The following is a 12,965-nucleotide window of genomic DNA, read 5'->3' as shown; positions in this document are numbered from 1 at the left end:
TATATATATATATATATATATATATATATATATATATATATATATATATATATATATGGTTGTCTACTTGCACAGACATGGAAGCAGCCTCAAGTGGCCACTTGAGGAACTACAGTTTTTGGTACTTCAATGTTTTTTTTTTTTTTGTATTTTTCAGTTCTGGATGTTGTAACTTGGACTATTATGTCTTGAAAATGAGAAAAAGCCCAGCTTAAACAAACAATCAAATAGACCAAAAAAAGACAAAAACCCTTGCACCCTTCAGTATGTGTATATTTCCATATTTAACAATGTTTTGGTGAAAAGCATATGTGTTACTGTGCTACGTTACTGACACGAGTGCATTCTTTCCTTTAACAACATGGTGCTCTCATTTCCCATTTATCCATCCTCTGTCCATCCATCTTCTTCTTACTTTCATCTTCTTTTCAATCAATGACCCTTCAATCAGCTGCGGCTTGAGGTCACATCAGAAAGAGAGAGAGGAAAGAAATCGGCCCCCCTCTTGTCTACCAAACCACAAAGACAAACATGTGTTTCTGGTTTGAAAAAGCTGTAGTGAAACAGGAGAGTTGGGACAAATATAGTTCCAGGACACTGAAGAGGCCTCACTTGGCTATCATTTCTAAATGAAATGCACTGTGCGGTCTGCAGAGGGTGGAGTTATGGTTATGGTTACAAAAGACGGATGCGACTGAGCTTTACAGCCCAGCACTCATTAGTGCCATCTTTAAAGCCAAACAGAACATGTCATCTGAATGAGGGTTGGTGCTTTTTGTGGCAGTGTTTAGGGATTTTCTTGTACTAATGACAGGGGGGAAAGAGGGCTGGAGATGAGGGACGAAGCCACAGACTGATACACAGAATTAGGCAAAGGTAAGTGGAGACATATGTCAAATCTAGCAAAAAGTCTCTCATATAAAGGGAAAATACTAAAACCCAGTGTTTTATTTTCATTTAATTTGCTTGGCTTAAAAAAAAGTCACATTTAATAATGTTGAGTAGCTCCGGTGGTCATGGGTGCAAGAAAATAACGCTGATGTCGGTTAAAAAAAGGGAACCTCAGTTTCCTGTGTGAAATTCCCACATTGCAGATTGCACACGAATGTTTTTATGATGATATAGCAACACTGCATCACTGCTGCCTTTTATCCAGATAAAATCAGTCATTCGGAGAACACCCACAAGGACTTTTTTGCAAGAAAAGAAAAACATGCCATTCATGGTGTTCAGACAAACAGCTAATGCTCCCCTGTTTTTACAGACTTCATATGCTTTTCTTAATTCAAATGCAAATACTGCTTAAATATTAGAGATGGCACGATACCACTTTTTTATGTCCGATACCGATTCCGATATCATAAATTTGGATATCTGCCGATACCGATATGAATCCGATATAGTGTTTTTTAATCAACAAAACAGTTTTTTTAAAATATCTTGCTGCATTTTGTATAAGTTCATACTCAAGTTTAAAACAACAACTACACTAAAGCTATTCTGTTATACCTATATGCAAAAAAAATATATTTCATAGTTCAGCAATACTGATCAATCTAATAAACTTAAACCTACACCATCCTCACTATTCTGGTATTTTAAAGAGTACTTAGCATAAATATTAAGCAACCTAACTAATAGGGTTCCAACTCCCAGCAACAACAAAAATAAATAAATAAAAAATAGGGAACCACCCCTCACGCTCCACCTCATGATGCTTAATCGACGTAATCAACCTTAATTTGATGCAGTGTGAAAAAAAAATGCACAGAAATCAATTATTTTTCAAGAAATATTAAATAGATTCAACATCTTTCTTCAACAAAATTGCAGACTGCACAGATGGTACCTTCCCAAAGGAAAAAGTACTATAGCTTACTAGGGTATATATATTAGACTTAATAGTCACTATATACAGTAATTGACTTCTATTCATTTTACATCAAATTAAAACTTTGGGTGTAAGATTCGGATAATTATTTATTAAAAGCTAGAAATTTTAAATGAGAATAAGAAAGAAAAGTATGTCTTTGTGCCCCCTTTTCCCTGTTAATGCCCTATCGGCCCCCCTGGCTAAACTTTGCTAGATCCGCCCCTGCACAGTTACCAGCGTCAGCTACGTAGAAAAAGATCCTGGTGTAGAAAGTAATATTAAATAAATTCTAACAACAGCTGATCAAGCTTAAACGTGCTGCTGTTGTTTATCCGCTGGTTTCCTCTTTCTGGTGCAAAGTGGGCCAAAAACAAACAAGAGACACGGACTCACGACAGAAAAGCCGATCAGCTGATCATTAAGCAGTTTCATGATTGAAGTAGCAGCAAGAAGAGGCAGTCGCTTGTTAAGCTTAACGCAGGAATGCTTTACAAACATTCAGAGATGGACTTACACACTTGCTTTACTTCTCTCGGGGATAACTTTGTCGGAGATGAAATGCCGGGTTGCTAGCGAAGCTCCACATGCTATCCAGACCACCGACAGGTCCCGCATGCCACAGCCGCTCTATCACGTGATGCCTACTGCTCCGACATGCTAACGTTCTGAGGTGAGTTACGGCGTGTTGCAAGTTTTGTGAGGTGCTTTCGTGATATTTAATGGATTAGATTTTTTATTTTTCTCCGATATCCGATCCAGTAATTTAGGTCAGTATCGGACCGATACCGATACGTAATATCGGATCGGTCCATCTCTATTAAATATAAAAGAGAAACTGAGATTAACATGATAGAATTGAAGTTTTTGAAGGTATGGTTAAGGCTTTGGACTACAAATGGAACCAAACAGCTCGTTAGCTTGTTAGTTAATCTTGTTAGTCTTCACTCTTGTAGAAAAACGCCTGAAAAAAGCTCATGGATACGAGTAGCACAGCTGATTTAAAATAGTCAATAATTCTGCACCATTTCCAACCTTCCTGCAACTAAAACACATAATGAAAATCCCCTAAAACATGTGATTCCAACAAGGACGGCAAACAACAACTTCAGCGTCAAACTGAAGCAACTTTCAGGATCACCACCGGTGCTGAGAGATGGCTTGAGAGAGAACCTGCAGTCTGAAGGTGGCACATAAGGTCATGAGTGTCGCTTTTTCAATCAGTCATGAGGTTGTGCACCATGAATTCTTCCCCCAGGATGAGACTGCAACATCCCGAGGCATCTGAGGAAGAACATGTGGTGCAAACGACCTGAACTTTGTGTGTCAGCTGCTCAGAGTGCATTAAAAATATTTTTTTGACCACAGCAGCTTGTTCTCAAATTTTCTCTCATTCAAACCCCATCCACTTTCTCAAAATGAACCTTGGGTTGAAAGGTTTTAACACAGAACACTTAATACTGGCTACTGGTCAACGTTTATAACAGGGAGTAATTCAAATGCAACAGGAGCAGTGCTTCCAAAGAGACCTCGTCATCTCCGTCACTTTTCCTTTTTTATCCTCACATATTTTATTGTGTGAGGATAAAAAAGTGCACATAACAACAGCGAGAAAAAAAAAATCTTACATTACATATAATATCCAAAACCTTTGCCTAATCTAGTCCCTCTGATACTTTAGGGTGCACAGATCTGAAAAGATCTGCGCTCAAAGGACAAAAACAGAGAGAGATAATCCTGCATTGAAGACAAAGAAGAGCATTGCTCAGAGCAGTGGCTCCATTTAGCAGTGAGTCACAATATGCTGCTCTGACTGTAATGGATTTTAAATGTGGTGAGGAGCCAGGCAGCGACATGGCAGGGGGATTACCTGAGTGAGTACAAGTGCTGTTTTTAACTTGTTAGGAGGTAGAGGACCCATATTGAGGCCAGCACACCCACACACACACAAACACATGCTCCCACCCACACGCGTATTGTGCCCTAGTTTCACAGGCCCTCTTCTATGCCAGAGCATCCATCTCATCTGCAGGTCACCCCTGTTGCCTCCAAGGACAAACAGCCCATTAGCTAAATGAGCCTGGGGTCCCACACACCTGTCTGTTTCATACGCACAAAGGAAACCAAATGAATGCACCGCGTTACCAACAAAGACTGATTTTCACACACGCAGAAGCAAAAAAAGCAATATAAGATGTTAACACGTGCATGTGCAGGCTGTGCAATAACATAAAAATGGGTGTGAGCACATTGAAACAGCTTGTTCTGAAGCATTCGTCTTGGTGCTGAACAGTAGCTTGCAGACGAGACATGGCAGCTGGACGCGTTCAACAACAACAACAGTTTCACTGACAGTTAAAAGGTGGGACAACAGCAGCATGGCAACACTCACAGATCTGACAACTACGCTTCATTCGCTTCATACATCACACAGTTAAACCCTCATTTTTTTAATCGACACGTAACAGTAATATGAGAAAAATCGGAGCAATTTTACTTTGAAAAACGATCTTTCAGATACTCACTGCAAGGTGCGTTTAGTAGCTGCTGAGAAGATTCTGATCACGTTCTTTAACGATGGCAAACAGTTTTCTGGTAGTGATTTATGATTTGTCTAAATTAAACTCTTGGCACAGTTCCATGAAAACCTAGCGATGAAGAGCGGTGATGATTAAGATCAATCACCCGCAGAAGAAATACTAAATAGACCTTGTGGTGAAACGTCTCTGCAGCTGTTTCCAGTGCAAAGTGCAAGACTTTTCAAACCATTTTTAAAGGGTCTGTTTAATTAAATTGCATATATATTTGGGGTTATTAGTTACAAAGTTTAGCTAAACCCAGCGTTCATTCTAATGGTCAGTAAGGAACAAAAAAAGAAGCCTATGAGACGGTTTCGACTTCTCACTTGATTTATGGCCTCATAATAAGACCTAATTATGACCTAATGAGTTTATAGCCTCTCTCATTAGTTTTAAGTCTTATTTAATATTCTTCCTCCCTTGCTCCTGGTTCTGCCAGAGGTTTTCCTTCCCACTGTCGCCAACTGTATTATTATGCAGCTGTGTTATTGCAGGGTCTTTACCATGCAATATAACGTGCCTTGAGGTGACTGTTGTTGTGATATATAATAACAGCCTATATAAATATTAAATTTAATTGAATGAATACAAGAAAATTGCCTTTTAGTGTAAAATAAATGAGCAAGAAGCTGTTTTCAGTCACGATGCCTAGTTTCACAAAAAAAAGAGGGCAACGGCCAAAAGGCAGGAATAGGTGACATCGCACGGCTACTGTGTTAAAAACTAGCCTGTTTTTAACCAAAACATTACCACCATCCATCTCAGATAAAATTATAAGAAGTTATATCTGTTCTTCAAGCAGTCGGCTCATAAGAGCCTGCGAATCCTAATCTTCACTTTATTTAAGATCAAAGCACAAATTTTTTGTGGATCTTTAAAAAGATCCTTAAAGAAAAATGCTCAGGACCAGTGTTCCTTCCATGCTAATACTTTGCTGACCCACTTTTAAAGATTTATTACACCGACTCTCTAATGACATCCTGTCATTCATCAGTCATGGCTACACTTTGTACCCTGAAATTAAAGTTGATACGAGCATATTTTTAAAGTTTCAGAGTCAGGAGTCGGGCCGTACTTTGTAGTTTAGAGAAGAGACAAGTGAAGAGCCTGGAGGAGCTTCAGTTGGAGCTGGGCCTCTAACCTCCCCTCATAGTACTGCCGTGCACCTCGTTAAAGAACAAAAGAGCACTTGCCTATCCATTTTTCACAGTACAATGGAGCACTTGCTAACTTAAATCCACCTGGGGATTGTTATTTCTGGATGCCGTTATTTTCTGAATGGTTATTGCTCTCTTGGGTACAAACAAAAAACGAAGGGGAATCTCACACATGTTCCCTTTTTATCTGATTTATCTCCAGTCCCCACTGGTGAAAATTGAAGTGGTCACAGGAGACTTGTCATTTTGGCGGCTACTCAAATGGACCCTGGAGGAAAGACCAGATACAAATGTAGGACATGGGAGCAAGGTTCCTTCCTTGAGAGGGAGTGTTTATGTAGGTCTATCCTGCTAGCATCCTGTCCATCTGGGACTTGGTGTTCCTCCAATGAATTCTGGGTCTTTGAGTTTGTTTGGCCTGCAGCTATAGAGGTCACTGTACCAGAGGTTCAGCTACAGCTGTCAGGCAGACAAACCCAAAAATATTGTTAAACCCTAATTTTAGAGAAAGCCTCTTGCGGGGAGTGAATTCCAGGTTTTATTGACTGTTGACGCTGCAGCAGGTTAGTGAAGTTGCACGCCTTTTAATGCTTATTGGTGTTAATAATAGATGCACTTCCATACTTTTGATTATTTTCAGGTCATTTCTTATCTCTGTTACTGTCATGATTACATTAACATACAAATTGTTATTTACTCACTGCAAAAATAATACACATGAAGCATCTACACAATCATCACAATAAGGATAGACTTTCCTGATTTTATAATTCATCAACTTTACAAAGCAAGTATCACAAACATGTTGACACCACTATTAAAAAAAAGTGTTTTTTCCAGAGTCTTTGGTAAATCACTTCATTTAAAGGTCACTCCACTCACTGTGCTTTCCTGCCCAGTTTTAAGTTTAGGTCAAGGTTGGGCTCATAATGGCTTACTTTTATTTTCTCTTCCAAGTATGTTTCTTTAACCGGGAAGCTTTTTTGTGTTACTTGTGGTTGCTATGGTTACTTGACCAACTTCTTCCTGTTTTACTTCCTTTCAGTAATCCATAGATTATATAAAAATAACCTCTGGGTCTGAAAAGTGGAGCCAGTGCAAAACTTACTCGAATCTGCATTCCTATTAAAGGCCACCAGGGGGTAACTAATGGCTACTAATGTGGATACACAAAAAACCTGAGTGCATTACTTAATTTACAATGTTAAAAAAATATTCTCCTAATGGGTTTAAGGGTCTGAGTTGCTAGTTTTACATCCTATTAAATACAATCTGATGTTCATTTGCTAAATTATAGTTAAATTTAGAGTAGTGCCATCAGTGTTTATCTTGTTAAAATGACGTTAACACCATAACCGAATCAATGCGGTAAATCTCCATTTGCAAGTTACACACACACGTGGATTGCCGTGTGTGTGGGGCTGGACGGCGCTAATGCGTTAACAAGCTAACCCCGCTAATACGTTGACGCCGTGCAGCCCCACCTACGGGGCAATCCGTGCTAACTCGCTAATGGAGATTTGCCGCGTTAATGCCGTTATGGCGTTAACGTCATTTTAACGAGATTAACGCTGACAACACTAACTTAGAGTAAAACAGAGGAGACGCAGGGTATGCCACAGGGCATGGCTACATTGTTACTGAAAAGTCACTGTGTCCCTCACTTGCTACATTCATCTACCAAAAGCATAAATTCGTAGTCAAGATGATTTTAGCAAAAACACAGGTCACATGATTGCGGTCTTTTTTATATGCAATCTCAGATAATATGATTGCGTCAATGGAGCTTAAAATTCGACTAAGTTTGCAAAATTACTGCGATAAGTGGCTATCATAACTACCATAAAATATAGGCTGTATTTGCCTTTCAGTCACAGAGGGCAGGTATAGCGATTTTGTTCAATTTGTCATCTGCTCCTGCATTTTTCCGCCCAAATAATATGTTAAATGGCTAAAATGGTGTTCAATTCAGACTTTTTCCCATTATGTATGACAAGGTGATATATAAAACTGATCCAAGAGCAACAGAACAATCACCTGGATATCTAAAACTACATTTGAATTTAAAGGGGCCATTTTTCACCAGGCGTATTCAGCACATTCATTTATGGATTTATGTAAAACAGCAGAGCCATTCAGCTCATGCTTTTACTGCTGCTGAGCAGATAAAGCAAGGACATCACAGCAGTTCTGTTTGAAACTACACACCTGTCTTGAAGACCTCATAGCGAACAGAGAATCCCGCCCCGTGGGTCTCGTAGTCGGAGACAAACTTGATGAGGAGCTGGCCGCCGGTGGAGATGATCGGAGATGGCGCGATTTTCCCGCAAAACTTTCCCAACATGGGCGAAGACTCATCACCGCCATTGTAAACTTCCACATAGTCGTACCTGTGGGGGAATCAGAGTAGATGCACGTTCAGATTTATGATCCTGCAAAACAGCAGCTGTGCGCGACTTTGACTTTGAATTGTTGAGACCGAGGATGATTTTTATGTTCCTGTTGATTTGCTTATTAGTGATTTGAGGCATTTTACTGATTATAGGTGGGACTTCCAGCTTACTGCAAATATTTAATGAGGAGGGGAAGTGAATTTGTCTTCACTTCCCCTCCTCGCTGTTTGGCACACAATAGTAACTCAATGCATTCCTGTTGTTAAAAGGAACAGAAATAAAAACTCCCACAATGCAAGAACAGGTCCTGCCTTGTGTTGCTGAGACAGATTTATCTATTCTTGAATGCATTTTCATAAATACTTTGATTCCAACTGCTCGAGGAGCTGAGGGGACACGCCCATACTGTGAAACCACAACAAAGGAAGAGCATATTTGTCGTTCTCAAACATGTTTTGTTGAGCTTCTGGATTTCGACTGAATCGAGGCGTTTCCCCAAATACCACCTCAGCTGGCTGGCTTTGTTTGAAATGTTTGGGGTTTTTGTCCTTATAGCTAATACTGTTGTAGGATTAAACGGTCTCAGCTGGATAATGTGCTCTGATGCAGCATTGTAATTAATGAGGAATGTAACTGTTTGCCTAGATTTAGAGCCGGTATCTGGATGGGCTGTGCAACAACAGGCAGCTCACAAGGCAGTATGATATTAAACAACTCAACCTCAAAAACGGCGTATGGATCAGACTTGTGTGACTCTAGAACGTCTGCATATAAAAATGATCTTTGCTTAAATCTAACCCCACGTTGCGATCCATATAGTCACTGGACTTCATGCGCATGTTGTTTCTTTTCACGATGATAAGAAAACATCAGCTCTGTCTCAAGTATGTGTGGGTAAATGAAAAGAGAATCAGATGCAGGAAACTGTAGCGTGAACAGAATCTATGAGATCGGACATGAGGCTTCTCCGTCTGGGAGTCAGAGGGACACCACAGAGAGAAAGAGAGAGGCAGAGATAACAGGAATATGAACACATGGCAGGATGAAGCACCGGGAGGCTGCAGGGATCCCACCGTGCGCACCGAGAGACTTCATCAGTCTCTGCCCTCAGCGTGGACCTCCCACCACCGCTGCAGACTCATCCTTTACCAGCCGACACCCTTCTGTCCACCCATCGTCCGCTTTACAACATCTCAAGTCTGTGTGTGAGTGTGTAATCAGTAATACGTGTGTTTTTGTTTATCCAAGGCCATGTTGTGAAATACTCTGCACATCAACTCATGTTATTCAGCACCTTAACTACACTTTTAAGGGTCGAAATGAGTAAAAAGTGGATGTCTGGCTATATGAATACACTTGTAAGTGTGTGTATGTGATGATAATCATCTCTTTGTGCTATGCAGGAGCTAAAATAAATAACTGGGCCTGAAGAAGCTGCACAGGTTGTCTGCTCAGATGCAAGCTGGTTGAACAGATTCAAGACCACATACACCAAATGTGACGAGCCCATCGTCAAAACAGGGTTTGAAAATGAAACATTTTCTATTCATATCAAATCGATTGCTTTCAGATCAGATTAGAGTAAGCTATAGTGCACAAAAATACTGGATTTTGTCGTTGTTGAATAAAATATTTTGTCCTTGCTTGCTAGAAAACAGTTACGCCATGATTATTAATTCACTGCCTAAGAAAGCAGATAATCCAAAAAGTGAGTGCTTTAGGGTCGAGGTCCAGCTCCAGTGTTTGCTGAAATGCCTCAGGCTGAGACAGAGGAGATTTTATGGTATTATTTAATTTTTTTTTCTTTTTTATTACTTGCAAAATTGTTGTTTAATCTACACATTTTGTCAGCACTTTATTATAGTTGTAATATCATCATTATGCATGCATCTCTGTGCACCTGGAAGCTGTGTGATGTTGTGTGCACTGGATTTCTTGTTTGCAAAGGTTTGACGGGCCTCCTTTACATCAGAAAAAAAGAAACATTATGAAGCTCTTCTGCAAAGTTTGGAATTAACTATTCATTTCACAGGTTTATATGGTTTATATCAGGTTTATATCGCATCTGTATTATCTATAAGTCAGTTTGTTTCTCTCTCTAGGAATAGATCCTGAACTCAAGGAAACAACCTGTTTAAAGAAGGGATTTAATAATAATTTAAGAGCGTGTGGATGCTGCACACAGAGGTCGGCCTCATCCTAAACGCCACAAACACAATCTAAGTGTGTGGGAAACACTGTTAAATTTCCTGTCTGGCTGTTATGACGGGAAAACCCACTGGAAATCAGCTATACTGCTCAGACTGCCTCCAGCATCGGCACTCAGAACATGTAGGATGTGAAAGAAAAAAAAATCATTACTCACTATTCACTTGTTGGCCTTTTTATACTCTGCTCTTCATGTCCTTGTTTTGACATGTATCTCTTATTATTTCTACAGTGTCTGAAAGCGTTAGTAGCTGTTTTGATTAGTGCTTTACAAATATTTCGCACAGCAGTAATATATGATGTACAAAGCCTCATCCTTTCAAGGCAGCAAGTGAGGCAATTTGGAATAAGAAGAATCGGAGCTGATATGTGTAAAATAAAAGAGCGGCAGAAGTGGGACGTGATTGGCTGTGCCGTCCTTGAGTAAGACAGAAAATCCATAAGAGCTCTAGGGTTTTTGTTTTGAAGCAAAGTTTGACCTCTGACCTATCAGACAAGTTTTCTTGAGGAAGCTGGAACGAATATGAAAATATTCCTTTAGCAGCTTGTTGGTCAGAAGCTCGTAGATAAGACTCACATAAATCAGAGTTCTTCCCCACAGTGATGCATATTTAAAACAAAAACAAGCTTCCCCAGATAACCATGACCAGTTTAATGCGTTTGAACCAGAAACGATAAACACACCTATGGCTTTCGCACAGAAACTTAATCGGTGGGTTTTGACTGGAGCTCGTCTAGACGGTTAGCTTGACTCAGACTGCTGACTGATGATTTTCCTGATGGCTAACAGCATTAGCGTGCAGGCAGAGAGCTTGTTAGGTAGTAGTTTTCAAAGAGTCTCCCCGTGAGTCTGACAGCAGGGCTTTGTTTTCTCTCCTGTATCTGATGCAGACATCTTGATTTAAAGTTTTTTGGTCTCTTTGTCTTTACGGTGAGGGAAAAACAAAGCTCCTGTGCATCAGTGTGCACAGATGTGAGGATGTTTCTAGATCAAATCTTACAAATCATAGCGGTGATTATAGGTAAGGTCAAAAGTCATTTAGTAAATTATAAAAAAAATACCATTTGGATATTTTATTTTCTAACAGTGTAAACTGGATTTATTAAACAGCTTTTCTTGCCTTTATTAGATGGTTAAAAGTGGAAATACAGACAGACAGGAGACACAGCATAACAAGGTAAAATAAAGGCTCATTTTAGACCAGGCTCTCCCAGGACACCTTTAAATCTGCAAACATTTAAGGACAATGGCTTTGTACTTTCATCCAGCTAACAATAACATATTTGTAAAGAAATCATACAGGATCAGTTGCCAAAGAAATGCCACAAAATTCAGAATTTTACACCAGCAGGCAAAGTAGAAACACAGTCAAAGCCCAAAGCTGCCCAGACGCAGACTCTCTAAGCTCAGTGAATTAACAGGCCCCAAGTTATTTAACTAATACGCCTATTACGGCAGCAAAAACCTCTAAAAACATGATTATGAAAAGACAGCAGCATTTTATAAAAAAAAATAAATGCTTTTAATTTTAATGTTGTGAAATTTACAGTAGCTCTCAGACAGCTCAGGGGACAGATGAGGTTTTCTGTGTTTAAACAGGGATACGTTCGCCTTGGGTGTACAAAATCTGCTCTTTCTCCTTTTCTGACTTATTTTCCTTTTGTCTCTGGTCTTGCTCTGCATGCGTTCACAGACGACTTTACATGCCCGGTGAGAAATGGACTTAAGTGCTCACTTGTAAAGTCTTAGTGCCGACGGTGATGTGTAGGTGATGGCATTTTTATTCATAGCATCAAACTTCCACCCAGCTCCTCCACCTCTCCCTCCCTTGTCCTCCCCTAGAAAGGCTCATAAAATAACAGGGAGAGCGAGGCGCACAGAAACTGTGTGTGTCTGGTGTGTGTGGCTGCATGCAGATGGCTATACTCACTCCCTCAGTCACTGCAGCCAGTCCTGCAGGCAGTGAGTGTTTGCACAGACAGCCCGTTTAATGAAGTGGGTCTGTCTCTTCACACTCTAGTTAAGGAGAGTCTCTCAGTCTTCAGCCCTGCAGCCTCCTCTCCATCCCCTCACATCACTCATTAACCACACCGGCTATTCATGCCCTCCAAATGCAGCTGTCCGTGGCAAATGCCTTGCTCAAGGGCAAAAATGCTTGGCATTCCATCTGGAGGCCCAAGAGCAGATGTTTAAATTAACATTTTAAGCAATTAATGGATGCACTTACTGACCGTCATGTATAGAACAGGAAGTGCATGTGAAGGTTAATAAGCAAGTAGAAGAAGAGCAGAGGAAGGTGAAGAGGTGGATAATAAAGTCGCAGGAGCTTCAAGAATTAAACAGTTTCATAAGAAATGTGCGACTTTTTTGTCCACTCTATAGCACAAAGAACTCATAATTTAACAAAATTCAGTGTAAGCTAATACTTGTGCAATTTCCCCCCTCAGAAAATTAAGGGAGTGTGCCCCAAGGAGCCAGGTCTGTCACTTTTATAATTACGGTTTGATTTGATTGCAAAAGTTACAAGATGAAAGAAGCTGAAGGTTAAGATTAAACTGGTCTGCATCTCTATTTTGGATGCACTTTCTCAAGTTTCTAAATATGTTTGGAGACTATGATTATTGAAAGTTTATGAATTCATTTGGAAAGTCTTTACAGATATTCATCTTACATATATAACCACCTGACAAAATCTATAAGGCGAGGACGCTACAGTCTTAACTGCAAAAGAAAATGACTAAGCGGTGAGACTGTGAG

The 12,965-nt window shown here is 40.0% G+C and overlaps 1 protein-coding gene across 1 annotated transcript in view; it reads right to left on the bottom strand.

Annotated features, from left to right (window-relative positions):
- Positions 1-12,965, bottom strand: part of LOC113011172 (neuropilin-1a-like) — a 91,075-nt gene that overhangs the window by 54,979 nt on the left and 23,131 nt on the right. The window contains exon 3 of the mRNA XM_026150583.1: positions 7,815-7,996. Coding sequence (XP_026006368.1) covers positions 7,815-7,996 — 182 coding nt within the window. The remainder of the gene's footprint in view (positions 1-7,814; positions 7,997-12,965) is intronic.

Source organism: Astatotilapia calliptera, chromosome 18 (assembly GCF_900246225.1).
Source record: "Astatotilapia calliptera chromosome 18, fAstCal1.2, whole genome shotgun sequence".
Lineage (NCBI taxonomy): Eukaryota > Metazoa > Chordata > Actinopteri > Cichliformes > Cichlidae > Astatotilapia > Astatotilapia calliptera.
This window is presented reverse-complemented; position numbering and strand designations above follow the sequence as displayed.